At 43.4% G+C, this 24,137-nt stretch overlaps 1 protein-coding gene and 1 long non-coding RNA gene across 5 annotated transcripts in view; one reads left to right on the top strand and one right to left on the bottom strand.

Annotated features, from left to right (window-relative positions):
• The window catches only part of spock1 (SPARC (osteonectin), cwcv and kazal like domains proteoglycan 1), a 98,522-nt gene extending 83,911 nt beyond the window's left edge, over window positions 1-14,611 (top strand). For all 4 annotated transcript variants that reach the window (XM_086135153.1, XM_086135135.1, XM_086135144.1 and 1 more), the window contains 6 exons: window positions 2,512-2,632; window positions 8,896-9,015; window positions 9,291-9,512; window positions 10,193-10,255; window positions 11,839-11,976; window positions 13,433-14,611. In XM_086135153.1, coding sequence (XP_085991279.1) covers window positions 2,512-2,632; window positions 8,896-9,015; window positions 9,291-9,512; window positions 10,193-10,255; window positions 11,839-11,976; window positions 13,433-13,620 — 852 coding nt within the window. In that variant the 3' untranslated portion in view covers window positions 13,621-14,611. The remainder of the gene's footprint in view (window positions 1-2,511; window positions 2,633-8,895; window positions 9,016-9,290; window positions 9,513-10,192; window positions 10,256-11,838; window positions 11,977-13,432) is intronic.
• On the bottom strand, window positions 13,250-14,043 carry LOC147208443 (uncharacterized). The gene is made up of 3 exons (XR_015103514.1): window positions 13,915-14,043; window positions 13,669-13,828; window positions 13,250-13,561 (listed from the first exon to the last, which is right to left on the bottom strand). It is a non-coding gene; the product is annotated as an uncharacterized LOC147208443 (long non-coding RNA).
• Window positions 14,612-24,137: the final 9,526 nt, after the last annotated feature.

The raw sequence follows: 24,137 nt of genomic DNA, 5'->3' as shown, positions 1-24,137 counted from the left end.
AGATTTCACCCGTCAATTGCGTCATACCCAGTGAATGAGCCGATGCACTCGCATCGCGCACGTGCGCATCGATGCATCAATTAATATCGATTATTTTCCACACCCTTAGTGCAAAGGTGCAGGGCTTCTTGTGTGTGGAGTTTGCCGGTTCTCCGCGTTCCTGCATGGGTTTTCTCCGGGGACTCCGGTTTCCTCCCACATTCCAAAAACATGCAGATTAATGGAGCACTCTAAATTGTCCCGACATGTTAGTATGTTAGCGAATGGTTGTTCGTCTCTGTTTGCCCTGCCATTGGCTGGCAACCGGTTCAGGGTGTCCCCTGCCTACTGCCCGAAGACAGCTGGGATAGGCTCCAGCAAGCCCGTGACCCTTGTGAGGATAAACGGATTAGAAGATGGATGGATGGTTCAGTGAAAGGTGCTTTGAACATGTATGCATATATAGAGCTATGTTTGTAAAATGTGATTTTTTTTAAAATGTTCTTCACTTCTACCAAAGTGGGTCACGAATTGGCAATACAAGGAAAATGCGGGTCCCAGGGTGACAACATTTGAGAACTAATGTCTAAGACAGTCGGAAAAGGGTGGAGTGCCCCCTCCGGGTCGGGGGAGAGATCTTGCCCCAAGTGGAGGAGTTTAAGTATCTTGGGGTCTTGTTCACGAGTGAGGGCAGGAGGGAGCGAGAGATCGACAGGCGGATCGGTGCAGCGTCTGCTGTGATGCGGATGTTGTATCGGTCTGTCGTGGTGAAGAAGGAGCTGAGCCAAAGGGCGAAGCTCTCAATTTACCGGTCGTCTACGTTCCAACCCTCATCTATGGTCACGAGCTATGGGTCGTGACCGAAAGAACGAGATCCCGGATACAAGCGGCCGAAATGAGTTTTCTCCGCAGGGTGTCCGGGCTCTCCCTTAGAGATAAGGTGAGAAGCTCGGTCATCCGGGAGGGGCTCAGAGTCGAGCCGCTTCTCCTCCACATCGAGAGGAGCCAGATGAGGTGGCTTGGGCATCTGATTCGGATGCCTCCTGAACGCCTCCCTGGTGAGGTGTTCCGGGCATGTCCCACCGGGAGGAGACCCCGAGGAAGACCCAGGACACGCTGGAGTGACTATGTCACCCAGCTGGCCTGGGAACGCCTCAGGATCCCCCGGGGAGAGCTGGAAGAAGTAGCTAGGGAGAGGAAAGTCTGGGCTTCCCTGCTAAAGCTGTTGCCCCCGCGACCCGGCCCCGGATAAGCGGTAGAAGATGGATGGATGGATGGATGGATGTCTAAGACCAATATTCCAGGCTTTTCTAATTTTGTGTGGGCTAGTTTTACAAAATTCTGAACACAGCTATGATGTAAAGATTGAGGTCCTTTGTGACTTCTCAGCTGGAACTTAGGTGTGGCATCAATGATCGAGTACATTTGAGGAAAAGATAAACTGCTGTAACCGGTGCAATACAGTATATTGTAAACACTGCAGCATGATACATTTTTTTAACATTGTGAAATAAATTGAAAGATGGAGAAAAGTCGCACTGTGTAGGAAGTGTGTGGCTTAGTCCAATTCACTTTATACATATACCATTTACACAGCCAAAAGTACATGTGATTGTCTCTCTTGTAAAGGAGAAAAGATTACTTTTATTGAAATTTTGGCAAAATCGGGTAAAATGTGCTTTGGATAATAATAACTCAAATGTCAGCAACACTCTCAAAAACAGAAGGGCAGCATTCTTGTTTTTTTGTTGTTGGCATATTTTGCTGTGCAGAATTATGTTCTGCAATATGAAACACAAAAACAATTTACATAACCCATCTCAGTTGTCATTCGTCTTCAAGAAAAAAAGAATTCCTTATTCCTCACTCACCTACTATGAGATATAGTTTCTCCGATTACCTTCTGAAGCAGCCCATCTTGCATTAGGGTTTGTGCTGCAGTGAAGAAGAATAGAATGTCACTGGCCATCTTACCGTCTAATGGTAGTTTGCTTCTTAATGGGCACTTCTGCCCCAAGATGAATGAGCACTCCAAACAGTAAAGTTTCTTAATCAGATTCAACCAAGATTTATTCTTGCATACTGGAGCGTACTTTCAGCGAGGTTACGTCATACCTGCCAGTCAAGGCAAGGCAAGGTCGCTTTATTTACGCTGTATAGCACATTTCAAAGACAAGGCAACTCAATGTGCTTCACAAGTGAAGCCTACATTACTTTTGTTAAACCTTAGTCAGCTCAATCTGTACTGCAGCATAGCATTCCAGATGTGTGTGAAACCAACCAAAATTAAGCTGTTTAGTACAACAACAAAAAATACGGAAAAAGATTAAACAATGAATAAAGAACCCCACCCTTGACTAAGTTAATTAAAATTCTGTTTTTGGGGCACCTGGGGAAAGGAATATGATTAATACCCATCATAATGTTTTCATTTCCTTTCTTTTTCCTTTGCCACAAGAGATGCATTTTTCTTCGAACCACATTTCAATGCAAGTTCCCAATTAATTGTGCTTTCTTTGAATCATTTGACAGTGTAAGCTTGAGTTCCAGAGCTGCCTTGCCAGAAAGATGATCTCAGTGAAATGTGATGGACAGTGTCCGTGCTTGCCTGGACAATTGCTTGGCAAGACACTGTTGAAAACTGACAAGACTGGTGAGTACGCTCCATATTTTGCTGACATCTGTTTACATGTCAAACCAGCCTTTTGGATTTGATTATGTGGTTTAGATGAATGGATGTACAGGTGAGTAGAACTTACACTATACTTGAATTCACTTGTGAGTTCAGCCCTTAATACTTTTGGCAATTTTTGGCTTTTTCCGCCACATCCAAAAAAAAACCATCCTTTGTGGTGATCCCTCAAAACATCCAGCAATTCACGTTTCCATAGCTTTTTCCTCATTCCTCCCCATATTTATATTGTTTTTCCCCCGACGCCATTCTTCTGACAGCTCCAGCGGCCAGTGATGGAGTGAGTCTGTGTGTCTTGTTGTTTGTCACAAAAATAGGATTTTGTCTGATAGATGGAGAGATTGTGAGGGAGAAATGCAATCTAAAGTGGTGTAGCACAAAAAAGGATGGATTGTGGTTGGTAAAAAGAAAATTCCTCCCTTCCCTATGTGGGAGTAGTGGGATGATGATGATGAGGAGGAGGACTCAGCCATGTATCCATCATTTGACCGTCTGTCTCAGCCCTCCCACAGCGGCGAGCCACGCATTTGACCTTCAGTGGCTACTTACCCAACTTCATCCACCCGCCCACTGTCACGCTCCTATGATAGAAACCATGAATGCTACATGAAAACATAATACAACAGCATGTACCAAACCATCAGATGCATTTCAGAGTCAATGTGTATCCTATAACATGAGAAAAACATAATCGGTTTAAATAAAATGCATTGTATTCACCGGGTATTCCGATTACTAAATGTATCCATGTGTGTAGATCTTATCAAATGTGCTGTGATAGACAAATTGGCTCGCTCTGACCAACCAAATAGACGACAGAAAAATGCTGTGTTGTTTTGGCCAGCTAGCTGGCTCTTGGAGGTCACCCCATGGATACACCAGAAGTATTTTGAACATTTTTGGAGAGTTTATTTAGTGAGAGTGCCTGTTCTATAAACCGCCATGGTGCCAAAGAAGGGTTCAACTGCCGGGCGTCCCTTTGGACACACCGTAGAGTTAACAAAAGACCCTTGGAGCAAAGTACAAATGTCAGATTCCGCTTCCGGACAATAACCTCTCTTCCCTCTCCTTTTTTTTGCCATGGAGTATATGCCAACAATTTAGTCATTACTATTTATTTCACATTGTTTTCTGGACGGTGAACTAAAGGTTTTTTGTCATTTTTTAATTCATTTTTCGTGGGTGTCTAAAAGCAACAAATTAAAATATCGCGTTATTTTTCATATAATTAGTCAGATTTCTTTTGAAAGGAATAAAACCAAGTTTCAACTGTATATGTCTACGTATTTGGGCTGCAGAACGTGTAGCCCTGTGCAGAGAATCAATTTATTTTGTCTGGGTCTCTTCCTTTCACTCTCACAGTAAGTTGGCTTTTTAAATGCAGTCCTCTCTAATGCCTCTCATCCCAATGTCACATTTTTTATTTCTTGCTGACTCGGGCAGTAAGTGTCATGCTTGTGGACGCGGCATATGCGTTGTCACCCAACCTGATAGGATCTCACATCAGATCAGTGGCTCAGAATAGTAAACAGATGGAGTTGGCACTAAAAGTGTGTGTGCGTGTGTGTGTGTGTGTGTGTGTGTGTGTGTGTGTGTGTGTGTGTGTGCCAGATTTTGTTCTCAGCAGTTTGAACTTGGGTATCAGTAAACATGAAGATGCGATCGTACAAACCAAACTGCGCACTCACCCTAAACCGGAAATGAAACCTAGTTTTACTGTTGCAATGCTGTTCATGCGTTTTATATTCAGATATCCAGATGGGATGAACAATAAAATGTAAATGTACGGTACTTTGTTTTGACAACACGGTAGGAAACAAACCAAATAGTGTATGCTGAAGAGATAGACGTAAAGCAGAATGATAGCAATGCTGCTAGCTAAGAAATAAATCATCATGGGAAATCAAATCCATGCTCCTCGGATCAGCTTTGATTTTTTTTTTTTTCATTTAGCATCCACCCATCGTCATAAGTACATGTGTAACCCTAAAACGGTTACTTTGTGATTGTTCAATTACATTGCCTGTGCATCCTTAATTACAGTGTCTCTTTCGCATAGGCTATTGATGTTAATTAGAGAGAAGGAACGTCATGAAATCTCCAGCTGGCCTAAACAACCTCTTTATTTGCTTATACACGACCATGTTCTGATCAGAATGTCTCCTCTGGTTATGTCGTCCTGCCAATTCCATGGCTAGCACACGCTCCATGGATCACTCAAAGTTAGCACTTCTTTGTTGATTTGTATGTTTTAACACAAAATCAAATTCTTGAATACTCCGATGATGTACCACCATGAAGCGTTATCCGTCAAAAACAACAACAAAAAAAAGATCCCAAATACTCGAATTTTTAAATATCCAGGGGGGGAAAAGAAATCTCTAAATTGGTGAATTGCAAATAAGTGGGAGACCACCATTCAAGCATTGGCACATAAACACCATCATCAGTGTGAGTAGTTTAACATTATGGTTTAAAACATTTGCCCCCGAGAAAGTACTGTACATTTTGTTGGGTTTGTCTGATCATCATTAAAGTCATTTCATTCGTTTCCTGTAATCTCCACTGATCATTAAGACATCTCTGGATTAAGAAGGGCAAACACCGTATGTTTTCTATTGTACTTTTCACCCCGTTGCCCCATAACCTTTATACTCCTATTTTCTACAAATTTTCATCTGCTGGCATGTTAACTTTTAGGCCTTTGGACGACACTATTAATGCTTCAGGTTTCCACAAGCCGATTTAGCCATGCTTTCTCATTTTGCATCGTTTAATTCCGTGTTCATTTGAATGTTCTTACAGAATTTTATTGAAACATAGACCAATACTTGGAATGGTTGAAATGAATTTGCTACCTCTCACAGTCACCATTGCAGTGCCTATTCAAGTTGTTTGATTGCACCACTATATTAACGAATGGCAAACGAGGCTCAATAATAAATCTCTTTACGTATTGCGAATCCCACGACAAAAAAAAAAACAGACTGATAATTTCACTTCTCGTGACCACTCACTTTCTGTTTTCTATTGTCTTCCTTCTTTCTCTAAACGAATAAACGATTAATTCTGCCTGAGTGTGATGACAAACAAAATGTCCTCAAGTACCTCTTTGAAACAACCCGTCTATAGTTTTATTTGTAATATCTATATACAAGGCTACGAGACTGTTTGCACTACTTAAGATAAGATATCCTTTATTAGTCCCACACTGGGGAAATTATGACTATAATGCGTTTCCATTTTACTGATAAATGTTTAGCGTGGTCAATATATCACTGCGAGGAGGACTATGTTGAATGTGTTTAAAGGAGCAGTGTGAAAGTGATCATGATCTGAGCCGACTCTCCTCACCCTCTGTGCTGGTGATAAAGTGCAAACTAGCAAAAGTAAATCCAGCATGCTGTTGTTTGCTTTTTAATGAAACTGACCCATCCAGCTCCCAGCCACTCATAACTTGTGAAGTGTCACCTGATACTGCACATCCACTGCGCCGGTCGATTGTCTTCGCCACAGTCTGGAGGTCAACCCAGCCCTTTCGTCTGGCACAATATAGAGAGTTTCTCTTTGACTGGACAAAAATGCTGCTTTTACTCATGTGATTCATCAATAAGAAGTTGAAGACCGTTTAGTTCCTTCTGAATTGCTTGACATTTTTGGGAGAACAAAGAGAAGGTCCTCTCCTATTGCACCATGACATAAAAAGCATGCTTGGGTGAGTTTGGTGAGGAAGAATGAGAGAGCCCTGACCTAAACTGCACCAGCCACCTTTGGAATGAAGAAAAACAGACGTTGTGATTACTATAGTTCAGCCTTCCATAAAACATTTGGCTCGTACCCAAAAAGGGTTCCAGATGATTTGTTAAGGCTACAGCAATTGGCGGACAGTAAAATACTCCAAGTTATTTCATTGATCATTAAGCAGGCACACATTTTATTGGCTTAAGTCTCTCATCACAAATTAGCATCTGTTGTGGTCTTTGTAAATGTTGCTCCTTGTGCTACTTGGAATGTACTACCCAGAAAAAAAATAATAACAACAATTGGAGCCAGTTTCATTGGCTATTTTGAAGCAGATTTCAAATAAATGAATGGTAAATGTGTCCAATTGTTGATTACCAGTTGTGTGTGGGGTTACGGTTGTATGACTTGATTTACTTTTCATCCATGTTTGAGGTCACAAGTGAGGGATTGGAGAATCTCTTAAATGTCATGAAGTCCTGTTTTTCATACGAGTACAGTGTTGAGCAGAATATTTATTCCTGAGTGGTCCCACAGGAAAGGACACGACTTGAGACTGAATTGACAGTGACCCTTCTCGTTGCAGCCAAGTTGTGCAGTTGCTTTTCACCAAAATTCTCATTACTTCTTATAATTAATCAGTTGCTTTGTCATTCTCTGGAGCATACAATATACTGTCATAGTTTTGTTGATTGAGGAACAAAAGTTAAAATATATGTCAGGGGGAAAAAAAAACGCATCTCTCAACAAAAAAAACAAAACAACAACAACAATGGGTCTCAGAAAGCCCAAGAGAACAACAAAACAAGCCGTCCATTGTGTGCAAATGTTTTTATTTCCAGTTTTCTTTTTTATACATTCTCCACCCAAAAACTGTTCGTAGAACAGGTGACAGTGTCTGGTCTGTCAGAAGCAATTGAGATCATACCAAAAGAAGGAGAAATCAGAGACCATCGACACTTGTGTAGAAGTGCTAAGTGCAAGAGACTGGAGAGCCTTAGATGGAGAGAGCTGCAGCGGTCAAGGCAAAGGATGAAAAAGTGTGGAGAGGAGGAGGAGGACAGGGTGAGTGGATATCAAAGCCACACTTATCTTTGGAGTTTATATGGCGATGTGTGAGAGGAGAGAGGGGAAATGAAGCACTCAAAGTAATTTAGGTGAGCAAAAGAAACCGGAGGGGACAGGAATATCAAAGCGGTTCTCTAAGTCAGTTAAGTATAGGCAGGCGTGATGAAGCTCAGGTGAATACATGAAGCTCATAAAATGCATACAGTGCGGTCGGACAGAAAATACGGGAAATGAACGAGTCTGTCACGGGAACTTGAGAGCAATGTCAAAAGCGCAATGTTTCATTGATGGAAAGGGGAGACGAAGGGAAAAAAAAGTACACTTCAGAAAGAAGAAAAAGTAATCGAGCCATATTCCTTGTGGTCTGAGACCCCATATCTCTGTACAGAAGTTTTATTTCAGAGGTGAATGCGGATCGTTTTCAACTGAATTGAAGCATTTGTTCCCTGCTGCAGATGGTCAAAATAATCAAGGACTTGGTAAAATGTTCTCGCACACACAGATAAGTGTCAGGTTGGCTTAGGCTGTGGATTGGTCATCTGGATAGTTGCACGTTAGATACACTAATGTCTGCTACACACAAACATTTTTAACAATCTCACTGATTTTTAAGTCGGCACACTACTAACAACCATATCACCACTTACCGTATCGGTTTTGTCTTTGGGCCCAGGTGCATAATTATTTTCGGGATACGAGAGAAACATCGATCTTTTTCTCTCTTGGCATCGGTAGATCGCCCAACGACGCAGCTAGAGTGCACCATTTTAAGAGCAGCAAAGACAGAGCAGAACATGACACACTCGACACAATCATTTGCTTTTCTGATTGTGTCCGTTCATGTTCTCAAAACGCAAATCCTGAAATGTATGAGATGTGTCTTAAAAGTTCCAGGACTGATGTCACTTCAAATATATTTCAAACCCAAAACAGAGTTTCTCCCATGAGTATGGGCCAGCTCAACATCACGAGATTATGAGGTGTGTGGTTCTTTCGGTGCGAGAGAAGTGTCTTCACCATGACGCTGAAAAGGTTTTCAGACTTTTTACCAAAAAGAACCTTTTCCAGAGTGCATGATGGCATGACACTGAAGGATGGGAAACCAGTTCCTCGAAGGGGAAAGCTTGTAGTTTTAGATTGGATTTGAAATATATATTTTATGACACCAGTCCTTAAACTTTTCTGACACACTTCATACATAAGGATTAATGATCGCAACAGTTAGATCGGGGTACAGTAACATATAAACCAGAAATCAAGTGAAAAAAACTTTCTGAGATTTGATGCAGCACTGCTGTCGACTCAAATTGACAACGTCAAAGTGCCGTGGAGCTTGTATTGCGAACATGTGCACCTGCAGAGTCCCTGGAATACACATCGGATTAATCTGTGTTCACATGTTTCTGTCTGCGTAGCATGCACTGACGCACAGCTCCACAGCCTGGCTGCGAGGCTCAAGGACTGGTTCGGAGTTCTCCACCTCGATGCCAACAGAGACCTCAAATCCACTGACAGCTCTGATTCAGCCACCGGACGTGAGTACATCAGCGCTCTGAAGTGTGTGAGTGTGGCCCATTTCTGTACAGCAGCTTTTTGATCCTCATGAGAGATGGTAGCGATGTTGACAGTGACCCTGTGCTGTTCTCTGTACTGTCAACATGTTTCAACTCAACCAAGCTAGACTCACGCAAAGACACACACAATGACACACTCTCTCGCCTGCTACTCAGAGACAAAACGGACAAGCGAGCCTGCGGGCTACACTCTAAAATCTTCCCTTGATTGCTGTCTCCACTTTTTGACTTTTTAGACTTTGACACAAGTGTCTTGCCCATCTGCAAAGAGTCTCTGGGATGGATGTTCAACAAACTAGACATGAACTTTGACCTCTTGCTGGACGAATCCGAGTTGAGTGCCATTTATATGGACAAGTACGAGCTGTGCATGAAGCCTCTCTTCAACTCCTGTGACTCCTTCAAGGACGACAAGCTGTCGAACAACGAGTGGTGTTACTGCTTCCAGAAACCCGAGGGTGAGCATGGACGGACGCGTTTGAATGCCTTTTGGAAGGTTAATTGCGCATAATAAGTCATGTCAAAATCGAACTCAGCTAAAAGTCATTGCGGACTAGTTACTTTTCACACAATGATCGTACCATTGAACGAAAGTAACAAAATGCTCACTCTGCATTTCACTTTACATCAATGCCGGCTCTCTTGTGATGTTCCCCAGGGACCGTTTTTGCACAGCCAGCAAAAAAATATTTGACAAATTTCTCTTTCCTATTTCTGAGGACCGAGCGAAATGCAGAAAAAGCAAAGCGTCTTGACTTCCTTGTAAGCGGTGTAATAATGTTTGCTTGATAGCTGTGTCGCTCCAATTTTCGGAACATCATGAATAGAGCCACTACTGCAACCCATTAAGATGTCAATGAGTAGTTTGTTTGTTTTTTTGCTCACACTTTGAAGTGCACTTTATTTGAATTTTGGGTAGATCATCAAATCAATCTAAAATGACACAATTGAAATCTGCAAGTGACACAACCATTCAGTCTGCTCTAAAAAAAAAAATGAAAGCGTGTTTTGAGTTGTAGATCTTTGGGTAAGCGTAAACAAATGCATTAAGAACATGAAAAAATGGTGACAAGCGACGACAAATTGATGTGGCGATTGCAGAGGGGGGAAAAAGGTTGATGAGCCTCTTTGTGTGTAGGTTTGCCTTGCCAAGCAGAGAAGAGCAGGATCCAGAATCCGAGTCGAAGGAAGAGCCTCGTAGGTCAGTATACAGCTGTCGTTGCTTAATGGCTACAGTATTGGATTGTACAATCCCATGCAGTCCATTTTTGAAGGCAAAGTGCTACTACAAGAACAATGAAAACACTGTAATCCAATCAACTGTCCGCACAAAGAAAAATGCTGCACAGTATTTGAATGTGAAATAGCAACGACATTTTCTTGACGTGATTGCAAATTTTAATTACCGGTAGTACTTTTTTGGGGTGAAATATCTATTTGAATAATTTGTACAAAGCAGGCATTTTTGGTGTTGATTAGTGCCATTTGAATTAATACTCAACCGCATCCTCCGAATCATCAGTTCAACAAGCATCAAATAATTAATTAAATGACAAGTCTGTTAAAAAAAAATAATGGTGCAAACAGAAAATGATACACCAGAGGTTACGTGACATAATCAAACTCACATTCCAAGCACAAAGGGCCTTATTTACATGTGTGAAAACACGACCAAATCTGCCAAATTACAGTTCATTTTGTTCTCTCAGGTAGTGGATGCAAATAGATGAATTTTAACACATGCAAATTGATTTCTGAAACGTGAGAAGAATTTAAACGGCTGATGTATCTTCAAATAACACGTCTGAAAGCCAGATGCAAACAGTACACTTGCATTACAAGGAGGTGCAGGCAAAATGAGAGAACTGATCTTTTCTGCGCATTTTTTTCAAACGACAGAAACAAAAGTGTTCATAACATATTGTCAATTTGGCAATGCCATTTTGTAACTTTCCGAATGATCCAAAGGTTGACCCAGAGCCAGAACAAGAAGGAGTCGTGAGGTAGCAAAAATGACAAAAGTCCTTTGCACTCTGCGTTCAAAAAGCGAGCGTATCGATTTCTCTCATGTTTTGTTTGTTTTACACCAAACCATTCCTATTCCATCACTTCATGTTGGGCATGTCTTGCTCTCTCTCAAACGTTCCATGGTGAAAGGCATCAGTGCAAAACTCTGTTTAAAATTTTTTTTAAAAAAAGGTGGACTGCACCACAGGTATAAATACCTTTTGTCAACAACGCATTCAATCTGTTTGTGTGAGTAAACGTGCCATTTGGCCCTTGCCATTTGGAATCTTAGTGAATGAATTGCGTTCAACCTTGTACAGGTTCCACTGTCGAAAGTGGATGTCAATTTGCCATTTGGAGGAGTTTGTCACTGTTAGTGTAGATGCAGTACAGCATGAAAACAAGGTCCTGTCCGTCTGCAATCCAGTATAGCGCTTCCATTTTTTGTTGAGTTTCCAACTAAATTCTCCTGAGAACACTTTTCATTGAGCGCCATCTGTCCCAGCTGCACACATTGCAAACAACACAGTTTGAAAAATGAGTCTGGCCAAAAGTCTTTGTTTTGCGTGTTTGTGCTTGTGTGTGGGTTATTGAACGTGACTGCCTGCCTTAAAGCAGGATGTATGGCTCTTGTCCTACAGGACTCTCGATACTAATTGCTGGGCAATCTCCCTCTGTGAATAAAAGAGCTTTGACATCTATCAGCTGGTCTCTTTCTACGCGTTTCCTCTTGAGTGTCCCTGAATCTTTCCCATGTATTCTGTGGTCAATCTGCAGGTTACTATATTCCTCGCTGTACTGAGGAGGGCTACTTTAAACCGACACAGTGTCACGGCAGCACTGGACAGTGTTGGTGTGTGGACAAGTATGGTAACGAGATCGCCGGCTCCAGAAAGCAAGGCAACCCAAACTGCGGTAAGACGGGGACACGCACGCACACGCAAATACGCTTTCGAGACAGGCGCAGCTTTGGGTAATGTTGCCCTTCCGGTCTGTCTCTCACCGTAAGCAGTTTCTTACAGATTGACAGCTGTGTCTCTAACTCTGTGCTGTTTCTGATAAGTGGATTCATAAATGGTCTTGAACAAAGCCTCAACTTTCCTCTTTTATTCTCATACATCAGCAATTGTTTCGGCGAGCGATAATGTAAGCGATGCGCGGGTCACTCATGTCGGATTGTGGCTTCTTCTAATATTCTGCTCACGGGTGCAACTTTGATAAAACACCAATGCTCGACAAGGAGAAGAATTTGTCACACTTGACAGCAAAGCACAACTGTCAGCGTTTTCGGTCAGGTTAACGTGAATAAGAGTCCACACAACAAACAACTGACACTTATTGTCCTGAAGTATTCAGTGAATGAAGAAAAATAATTGAACAACTTGGTATTGATGCATAAAGCAATTGTTTTTTTTGGGGGGGAGCAGGGGGTTGTACCTCCAAAGATGAATGAGAAATGCTTTGTTATGCTTCGAAATCTCATATTTAAACAGTCTTTTCGGTGACCATTCATGTGTCTATATTTGACAGGAAAGAGTGTCAAATTTAAGGGGGAAGTCATTCAAAATCAAACTGTTCTCAAACATTGTGGGCGTTGCCAGCTCAATACATTAAAGCCGAACCCTGCTCAACTGTCAGTTAAGTACCACACATCTTAATTCTACCTCCATATCCGTAGATATTTGAGCTGCGAAAATATATCCACTTCAATTCCTGGGTGGCTTTTAGATATGCCACCGGGTCATTGCAACAATGTCAACAGTCAATCCAAAATACTCATTTTGCTTTAACATTTGCATTTAATTCATTTCCAGATTTCAAAGATAAGCGATAGACAGCTGGCTACTGCAGCACCGCCAAGCCTTAGCAAGGGTGTATATACAGTATATATTCCATAATCTGTATTTAATTTAATGTATGCTTGTGGCAAGAAACCCAATTGTGGTAAATCTGTCACCCAAATGCACGAGCCCATATGCACGAGAGAATAATAAAACAAAATTATGCTCTCCTTTAACTATGGTCATTTGATTCATTGGTTCATTGGTTATAAAGTTATGCTTTACATATATTTTGTCCTGGTTTTGCAGTTGATATTTTGTTCATTTTTGATTTAGCTTTCATGGTATTTGATGATAGAACAAGGTGTCTGATGGCACCAATCCGCAAAGATAGGAAAGCACCCGAATGAAAGCGTCTCACATGTTCATTGAGCTGAGGAACACTACATTGTGACACACATTTAACATGTATTCCAGTTTTAAATCACTGCTCTGTATTAAATGAAAAGTAGGTAGGTGGAAAAGCACCATCTAATGGGGCACTGCCAATACATATGAGAGGCATTTAGTGTGTGCTGAATTTGTTTCAGATGAGGAACAGGAGACTTCGGGAGATTTCGGCAGCGGCGGTGCGGTCATCCTCCTCGACGACCAGGAGGAAGAAGCCTCACAGGGTAGGCAGAAGAAGAGACGGGGTCGGATCCACCCCCGGCAAATCACTGAAGATGACGACGATGCAGAAGACGACAGAGATGATGAGATGGGCTATGTTTGGTAGTTACACCCCCCCCCCCCCCTTCGGTTCTGACACTGTCGTCGGCCATACCGGGAAAGGTCCAGCACAGATTTGAAGCCATTCCAGCATCTCCTCCAGTGGCCGTGACAGCAAGTCCATCTTTTCGCTGAACTCGCCCCTGTAAACTCCATCCACGTCTTTGTCCTCATCCGTATCTCTCTGGCCACATTCTCTCCTTTCCAAAATGTTTCTGTCAACACAGAATGGAAACGGAAAGCCTCCTTCTTTTCTGCTCCTACCTGCCAGTGCCCAGTTAATATTCAAACATGGACTCACATTTCTCTTCATCTCGATTGTCTTGCTCTTTTCTTGTCTGTTTGGCCCAAATACAAAAGCCAGTGTCTTGGATGTAAATATGGACAGAACAGTCCGCAGTGTAGATTCTAACATTCTTCTTCCATTCTGTCCGTGGTCAATGATGTTCCTGCAAGTACACGCTCCATCTTTCTCTTTGCCATTTCGCGGAAGATTGCAAATTATTTAACTGTTGATCTTGAATGTCCCAGAAAGACCAGGTAGCAATGCGATTTAATGATGTGTCGTTGTTGTTGTTGCTGCATGTTTCTCATCGTGTTCCTGTAAAAGAGAGATTTACCTGGCTTGGCTCAAAACAGAACGTGATGCCTATTTGGCTGCTACAATACTATGTCGCTATGTTGATGCTGTCTAGTGTCTTTTTTTTTTTTTTTTATTCTCCCAATCGCAGGAGGTAGGAAGTTGCAAAGCAGGGCGATAGCAGTGGACGCAGAGTGTCATAACAGCTATTTGTTATGCCAGTACGTGAGCTTGGGTTGCTGAGACTGTGCACGGACACTCAGGAAAGTGCTGCCCCTGAGCTGGGAGGACTTAAGAAGTTGTGGGAGCAGAGAAGAGGCTGTATTCTGCCTCCCCACCCCATGTCAACCAAGTGAACTTTTCTTTGTTAGTTTGACAATTTAAGTAAAGTTGCACTTTGGGTGTCTTTTGAACCTTACTGGTCTGTCTGTGTGTTCATGAATATCATTTGTCTTGTCACAACAAAATTTTGAACATGTTCAAAATTTCCTGCCGACAAGAAAAGCCATTAGCCAACGTCAGAACAGTTGCCACACGTCCAACAAACGTCTTCGTGATTGTTTTTGACCTTAACTGAACCCTGACAAAAAAATCAATATTCGGGCCATGTGCAAACCCTCGCCGCTCAAAGAGATCCAGGCAACAAGAGTGGTGAGGTGACCCCTGCCTTGAGTAGACAAAAGACAGGACAAGCATTTTGAGAATCCGTCGGTGCCTTGAAATAGAAGTTGAATTCGTTCCGTGACTTTTCAAGCATTACCAAAAACAGCACAGCAAAAATGCTTAGGTATATTTTAAGGAAAATATCACTCTATAATATTACACTTCACAAAACATGCAATACTGTCATAATTCAATAGAATGTAAAAAATTAAAGGGGTCACATCATGCTAAATCAACCTTTTTGAGCTTTAAGCAATGTTAAAATGCTAATTCCTCACCACAAACACACAAATATGGTGCCCCCCCCCCTCCATTCCTGCGCCTCTGAGCGTTCCTGCTCATTCCTCCACTCTAAGAGCCCAATCTGAGAAAAAGACTGGGCCCTCACAAAGTGACCAGCCACCCCCGTACGGACTTAACCCCCCCCCCCCCCCCCATTTTCTCACAGCAGCCACCAGTGAATCACTTTCATTTTTGCAGAAGAGTTCAGCTCTTTTCACATTCTGGGTCCCATTCACTTGAATAGGAGGTCTCCACCCACCAGAGCGGAACATCACCGTTTGCCCGGCCCAACGGTTGTGGCTCCCGCTTCTGGGATGGCAGCTGTGGGCAGACGCCGAGACGCCACAGAGTGAAGACGGTGAGCCATTGACTCTGAGGGGCAACCAAATGAGCTTGTAGTGGTCTTGTGGTGTGATGCTGTTTTGGACTAATGGAAAAGCGGCACTGCCTAGTAAAAACAACTGTTCAATACTCTTTCGTAGGTGGTGTGCGCAGCAACCAGCTTCAGGATGGCGTCGTGAAATGGGTATCGTAGCCTCACGAGGAGGAACAGGGTTTGAGTGAACCAGTCGTCTTACCCTCCAGGTTTGAAAAATATACACCAAAAACAAATATAATAAATACTCATATAGGTGCTTACCGGTATATACTTGACTGTGGCAAGCTTAAAAAAAGTCCCTTTCAGCGTTTTATGTTGTTTTATTTTGTGCTGCTGCTCCTGTTGTGCAGCCCTTAGCCACAATACAATACATGCAGATAGATCTGGAGACACGTAGTGCTGTTCATTAGTCCGTATATCTATGGCAATTCACATTATGAGTTAACATTAGCATTAACCTTGCAGACTGAAGGGTGAAGCTATCTTATGTGGACAATTTAAATACACAAAGTGTAAGTCTCTTTGTTTTAATAATAATAATAATAAATAATACATTTTATTTATAAGCGCCTTTCAAAACACCCAAGGACAGTTTACAATCAAAAAAGAGTTTTAACTTCATTTGGGAGTGGCAATAAAAAGCTTGAGCCTCTTTTTGAGGTATTGCTGCTTGTTGTGAAGTGAATGCTCAATAATCACGCAAAAATTGGTCTCTTATTTCCAAACACTTGTAAGTCGAAACATTTGTGTCTCAAGGCACCTGTAATGAGATATACAATTTAATAGAAAAGTTTTCATGCAAGGAGAGAGCTCAAATACTACCTGATGGCTGCTTTCAAAGAAGTGTCTGTTTTTCTCCTTGGGCAAGGTCATTTTATAAGCATATGAACAGGCAGTTATCTTCTGCCTCATGCAACTGCCACCCCTCACCCCAAACCACAGATATTTACAACAAAGAGATAATACAATATAAGGGAGAGAGACAGAGGCCAGGTCTGCTCTTTTTATCTTCAGACTAAAACAAACAATTAGACGAGGTTAAAATGAACATAAAATATGTTTTATAGGGAAAATAATTGCAAAGCCTAAAGAGTAGAGATGCCTGTGATATGGAATGTTAAATAGGACAGTTGATCCCACGGTTTTGAAAAATCCCACTCCACAAGCGTATGCCAAAAGAAAAAGTGTTAATGTTTCTACCAGCTTTTCTAATCGACCATCTAAACATGGCTGAAGGAGATGGGACAGGTTTGTTCTTACCACCAATGTGCAATTTGAGCTTCAAAAAAGATGTGTTCATCACACACTAGGCGCTCACTTTCAACTATTAAGTGCTCATTATGTCCCTCTGCACTCCCACTCACTTCAATCAGTTAGTTATCCTCAGGGCACTCTTTTCCCCTGTTTCACCCGCTTTATTTGCTACTTTTAATTTTTCCAAAAAGGCTCCTTTGTGGAGACCTGCAATTATCTGGAAGTGTCACATACATATCTACAGTCATAAATGTTTTGTGTAAAGTGTATTGTTACACAACACAAAGAGGTTGTAGTGAGACAAGTAAACTTTATGGCATCGCTTTGCCGCAGGGTTCGCTAAACTACGGTATATCCACCAATGGGTCGTGTGCAAAAAAAATAATAAAATTAAAGTCACAGAGGCCCTTTTCATATATTTCACATTTAGTTTGTGTGTGTGTGTGTGTGTGTGTGTGTGTGTGTGTGTGTGTGTGTGTGTGTTAAAACCAGTCCAGTGTAACTCTAGATTTGCAGAGCAATCCATCCATTTTCAAGTTCATCACGTGACCATTAACTGGCTCCGTTTTAAATAATACAAATCCCACTGTGTTTGAGGTTTAAGTGCTAACTTTGTTTTGCTGCTGTTAGCCACCCTGCTGGTCATGTTTATTGTATTTTTTTATCTACTTTGCTCTCAACTACTGCCTGCTGCATCTGAAAATGATGAAAAGGAGGATTGCAGTCTGATCACTATGGGCCAATTCCATTCATATTCCTTTGTTGTCATGCCAGAGAGTATCGTACAGACTAATGACTGGAGATGTCTCTCAAGCAGCTTTCCGCCTCGCCGGCAAAATGTCAGGATGCCTTTTACTGGCAGTCATCATCGTGTCTTTATTTGTTGTTATGCTGCTTAGATGTGGCAACCGTCGGTACTTTATGTAGGACATCTTTATGGCACACTTTAATAATGTCGATCCAGAGTACACTGCACTACAATAATCACAAAACAATGCTTTGAATTTGGTCAGGAAATAGGAATTTGATGTAAATATATATATATATATATATATATATATATATATATATATATATATATATATATATATATATATATATATATATATATAATTTTCGGTCTCATAATAGCTAATTATATTACATGCTTCACTTTAAAAGAGTTTGGCATCTTCTGCTACTGATATCCGAAGGAGACATATCACTCAACCACAAATTTGCCGGATGAATTACTATTGCTTGCATGCAAAGGAATTACTTCGTCATTTGAGGGATTACTAGAAGTCATTTGTGATGACATTTTGCTTGCACTTCTGCTGAAGAAATTGGTGGTAGACCATTGAAGTGCGGTCTCTCTGAGGCACAGTAGTTTTTTTTTTGTTTTTTTTGGGTACAGTAGTTTATTGGGAAGGGGGAGACTGGAACGGATTATTGGCATTTCCATTTAAATGAGTGGGGAGAGGTGATTTAGGATCTGAGTTTTTTGCAAGTAGACTGAAGTAATCTCACACTCGTTAGCTGTCCATCATGTCTGATGATGACACTTGCTCCAAGGGAGGGGAGGATGGGTGGGGGGGGGGGGGGGGGGGTCATCTCTATGTCACTTCTCGTGGGCATAGAGACCGATTCTTGAGCCGTAGACTCGACCACAGATGGAGCAAGGGAAACCGGATACCAGGGGGGTACCAGCTGCCCGCTGGTGTCGTTGAATGCGTAATTTTGTGTATTTGAGAGATTGCAGTGGCACAAGTGATCTGCCAGGTTGGTCTGTTGAGTGCAAGTGTTTCAAGCTGCGTGGGGTTGACGTTGGCTCGCTTTAGGAGGTCCCTGCTGTAGTCCTTGAGGCGCCGCTTTTGCCCCCCAGCAGAACGCTTTGCACCTCTCAGTTGGCCATAGAGGACCTGGCGGGGCAGGCGGTTGTCTGGCATGCGAATGGTGTGTCCAATCCACCGAAGATGTTTTTTCGCCACGGCCGCTTCCATGCAGATGGAATTGGTGCTTTTGAGGATGTCTGTATGGGGAATTCGATCTTCCCAGGACAGGCCAAGGATCTTTTGCAGGCAGCGGATGTGGAAGGCTTCCAAGGTAGTAATGTGCCGGCGATATGGAGTCCATGACTCTGACCCGTAGAGCAGAGTGGAGAGACACACTGCATTGTACACAGCAATCTTGGTACAGGTCTTCAGGTTTCGGTTTTCAAAGACCCTGCTACGTAGGCGACCAAAGGATGATGATGCTTTATTAATACGGGTGTGGACTTCAGTGTCAAGGGAACAGTTTGAAGATAAAGTGGAGCCAAGGTAGGTGAAATGGTCCACTACGTTTAGTGGAGTGCCATTAATATGAAAGCTGGGGGATGTGGAAGTTGGGGTAGCGAGTTGGAACATGACCTCAGTTTTTTAATGTTGATCTGAAGACCAAAGGATTGGTACAGATTGGAAATGGTGTCCAGGGCGTGCTGCATAGAGTTTGAACTGTGAGCTAGTATAGTGCAGTCATCAGCATACTGAAGCTCACAGATCTGACAGATTTTTGTCTTTGTGTGAGCCTGGAGCCGTCTGATGTTGAAGAGGCTTCCGTCTAGGCGGTACTCCATATGGACACCGTCTTCATGTCCCATGCCACGGTGGAAGAGGCACGTGGTGGCAGAGAGGAGGATGTTAAAAAGCACTGGAGCCAAGACACAGCCCTGCTTCACCCGACTTTCACCTTGAAGAGCTCTGACTGGAGTCCTCCGATGAGCACTCTGGCTTGCATCCCATCATGCAGCTGCTGGAGGATGCAGAGAAACTTGGGTGGCACCCCAAGTTTGGAGAGGTGTTTCCAGAGCAACTCACAGTTGATGGTGTCAAAGGCTTTGCTGAGATCGATGAAGGCTATGTACAGGTCCTTGTGATGTTCTCTGCTTTTCTCCATTAGCTGTCTTAAAACAAAGATCATGTCAATGGTGGATCTAGTCTTCCGGTAGCCACACTGGGTTTCTGGAAGCACACCTTCTGAGATGTGCTCGACCAGCCTGCTGAGCATGATTTTGGCCAAGATCTTTCCTGCGGTGGAGAGGAGAGAGATTCCTCGGCTATTCCCACAGGCTGCTCTGTCCCCTTTCTGCTTGTAAATAACAACAATGTTAGCATCCTTCCAATCCTGCGGGACGGTCCCATGTTCCCAGATGTTTTGAATCAGGAGGTGCAGTCGGCGCGTGAGGAGATAACCTCCGTGTTTGAAAACCTCTGCAGGGATGCCATCAGGTCCAGCGCTTTTGTTGTTCTTTAGGCCCGCAATGGCTTGCTGGGTTTCAGAATAGGATGGTGGGGCGTCGAGGCTCATGATTGTTGGCAGGTCTGGAAGATTGTCCAGAATGTGTGGGTTGACAGGGTTGGTATGGTTGAGAAGATTTTCAAAGTGGTTTGCCCAACGGGCAAGGATCTCATGGTGGTCCTTGAGGAGTGCAGAGCCATCAGCTGATCGGTCTGGAGCAATTCCCGCTTCTTGGGACCATACAATGCTTTGATGGCATTGTAGAAGCCCTGGGTGTTGTTACAGTCTGCCAGGTTTTGGATCTCATTTGCCTTCTGCACCCACCAGGTGTCCTCCATGATACGGAGTGCTCGCTGGGTCACTGTTCTAACTGCAGAAAAGGTGGCTTTACGGGTGAGAGATGTAGGGCAGGACAGGAGAGCTTTATGGGCCTCATGCTTTGCTTTCAGAAGTGTATGTATCTCGGTTGAGTTGCAGTCAAACCAATCCTGGTGGTGTCTCCTTGACTGGCCAAGCACCTCCGAAGCTGTGCTCTGGATAGCCTGGTGCAGAGCTGGCCAGTCACCTGATTCCTCCGGGATCTTGTCAAGATGTTCAGCAAGGAGTCGCCGGAGGTTGGCTCTGGTGGTGGGGTTGTTCAATGCTGCACAGTTGAGCCTTTTGTTGGGAGCTGTCCTTGGATGACGGGGTTAAATGCTCATGAGGAGTTTGGATCTGACCATGAGATGGTCAGTCCAACACTCAGCTCCGCGCATGACACGGGTGATGAGGACATCCCGTATGTCCTTTTGACGGACAATCACATAGTCCAGGAGATGCCAGTGTTTGGAGCGGGGGTGCTGCCAGGTGGTCTTAAACCTGTTCTTCATTTGGAAAATGGTGTTAGTGATGACCAACTGATGTTCTGCACAGAGAGAGAGGAGCCGAAGGCCGTTGTTGTTCATTTTTCCCACTCCATGCTGGCCAATAACTTTACTCCATACCAGGTGTTCCGTGCCCACCCTAGCATTGAAATCTCCCATGACTATGAGCTTGTCCGTAGCCGGTGTTTGCTGCAGGATGGTGTCCAGAGCTCTGTAGAAATCCTCCTTTATATTGTGCTCGGCATTCAGAGTTGGTGCGTAGGCACTGATGAGTGTGGCGAAGCGTCCCTTTGCCAGGGGAATGCGCCATGTCATCAGCCTTTCATTGATGCCGGTAGGGGATTCTGGGATGCGCTTCAGCGGTTGGGACTTCACAGCAAAGCCAACTCCATGGTTTCGACAAGTGCCTTCAGGGACCCCTTTCCAGAAGAAGGTATACCCTGCACCAACTTCTGTCAGGGAGTCCTCTCCATGCATCCTGGTCTCGCTGAGAGCTGCGATATCGATGTTATACCTCGCGAGCTCTGTGGCCACAAGTGCTGTCCTCCGGTGGGGCCTGTCAGGAGTTTCAGCCAGGTCCAGCAGTGTGCGGACGTTCCACGAAGCTATGCATAGATTTTTTCTATTTCGTTTATTATCCTTTCGACCGCAAGGGGGATGCTCCGACGATTGCGGTTTACCGTCCGTAGTGTGGAGAGCAGACAATTTTTAGACCATTTTTTCTAGGTCCCTCCCCATCACAGGGGTGAGCAGTGTGGAGCTGCTCAGTCACAATGGAAGCTGCCGAAGAGATGCGCTGCTCCATCCCGCAGTGTCAACGACCATCACTCCATTGCCGCCTGTGTGCATGGTTTGGCTAGGCACTCCCAGCCACATCCTTGGCCTGTGCCCACCGCCATTCCACATCGCCACAGGACTTTGGGAGATTAGGAGGATGCAGGGTGGGGGATTGGGTGTGGGGTTGGGGCAAGAAGCTTGCGCAGAGGTTCGGATTAAGGTGAGGGTGTGGGTGCACAGTCCTCACTCCCACCATCTTCACTCCTGCCAGGTGGATTCCGGTGGCATGAGGGTACCCATGACGTCCTTCTCCTGGCAAGAGTTGCAGGGGGCTGCCGGTAGTCCGGTCTGTTGGACTCCGCCTGTGCCTGCCCCCAGGTGCCGATTTGGGATCACTCTTTGTCTGGCCTCTACCCTTCGACCTGTTCGGCTTGGGTGACCCTGCCAGGAGTGCGGGACTCCTGCCGACATAGCTCTAGGGGTCATGGAGACGCGCAAAGTGCCTCACCACGATAAGGTGGTGATCCCATCGAGCCACAATCTCACACACATACACACACACACGTACACACACACGCACGCACACACGCACACACACACACACATACACACGCACACACACCTGAAGGCACCACTGTCACTGAATTTACAGTATGGCTTGGCCTTGAGACAAAATGGCCACTTTCCCCAACTCTGCTTGCAGATAATTCCACTTAAAGTCTATGCTGGTTGCATAATCAAAGACCGACTGTGACCTGCGATCACTTGGGAAAAGCAATTAGCTACCTGGCGAAATTCAAAGCAGCGAGTACATCGTTGCCCCGCAGATGGGACTGAAGGTTCACCACTCTGCAATTTCCCGGAGTAATTGTCATATAAATTGTAATGAGTAGGGATGATTCCTCACTAATCTGCCACAGCCCACCACTTCTACTCTACCCTTTCATGCTCAACCAGTTCGGACCATGTGAACCCTTTTGTGCTGGTTCTGTGCAGGATCCAAGTGCTGACCGACCCCTCCCACAGTTGGAAAGCGCTCACACTGTTTTCATTTAACGCTCTGCCAGCCAGGCATTTCCCCTTGACAGCATCAAATTGTGGATGGGCCCCTCAGTAAATGAATTTAATGAGAAATTACTCATGGGCAGTTGCAGTGATGATAAATTCAATTGAACATTTCAAATGAGGCAACCAAATTAAAAGGAGTTTCACACCTATAATTGTGCTTTCCATTCGTCTTATCTATTTGTTGCAAATGCATTTGTTACCATCAATTCTATCTTTCGTGCCGGGAGCACTAATTCTATTGTAATTGTTCATAAAAGTTACTCATGCAACGCAAATATGGCTTTCTAAAAATAGAGTGACACCAGTGCCCTCTGGTGGAACTTGTCATTGTTTCATTGCCACTTGGCATTTAAGCTGAGAGCATGTTGACACAAAGAACATTAAAGTGATGCAACAAAAATTGTATTAATAAATAAATAAATAATGAAAAAGATAAAATTGATACAAAATCTAGCGACACGGTAGTCGCCTGCTTCGGATGTCCGCCTCACACAGCAGAGGTGCAGGGTTTGATTCCGGCTCCAGCCTTCCTGTGTGGACATTACATGTTCTTCCCAGGCTCACATGGGTTTTAATCGAGTTCTCTGGTTTCCTCCCACTTTCCAAAAACATACATGGCAGGCGAAAGGAACTCTCGAAATTGTCCCTGGGTGTGACGGGAAGCACGAATGGTTGTTTGTCTTTGTGTGCCCTGCGATTGGCTGGCAACCAACTCAGGGTGTCCCCCACCTACTGCCCGAAGACATTTGGAATCGGCTCCAGCATGCCCGCGACCCTTGTGAGGGAAAAGCGGATCAGAAAATGGATGGATGGATGGATGGATGGATGGACAGGGCCAAGGACTGAATCTCCCCAGTAATAGTTGAAATTATCAAATATGCAGAAAAATCAATCAGTGAATTTACTTTTGGTCTTTCCACATCCCACAGAAGAAAATTAACAAACTATATTTGGGTTAAGAAGTAACACAAATGTTAAAAAACAATGATAAACGATTGTAGTTATCATATTTCATGTTAAAGTTTCATTTTATGAAGCAGGGATAGGCAATAAATGCCATTTTCCAATGTATTTTTCCAAGGTATTTTAAAATAATACTTTAAAGTGTATTTATTAAAAATGCAATCAGATCAATATGCAAGAAACTTTAATTTTATAATACGTCACAACCCCTCTATTTTTTGCCAAAAACAGATTACAGTAATCAACTTGAACATTTTATTTAACATCACAGTATAGTATCCTTTTTTTGGCGGAGGGGGGTACCTATTTACAGTTGCCTCAAAATAGTGATTAATGAAGTGAAAGCATAAAGCATCATCTTGCAGAAATAAAGGAAAACATCAAACTCACCTTAGAACTATCATGAACTTCCATGTAACATTTGACTTTTTCACATT

The sequence above is a fragment of the Hippocampus guttulatus genome, chromosome 2 (assembly GCF_054856545.1).
Source record: "Hippocampus guttulatus isolate MCC_2025c chromosome 2, RoL_Hgut_1.0, whole genome shotgun sequence".
Taxonomy (NCBI): Eukaryota; Metazoa; Chordata; class Actinopteri; order Syngnathiformes; family Syngnathidae; genus Hippocampus; species Hippocampus guttulatus.
Note: the sequence above shows the minus strand (reverse complement) of the source record. Positions and strands in the feature narration are given on the sequence as shown.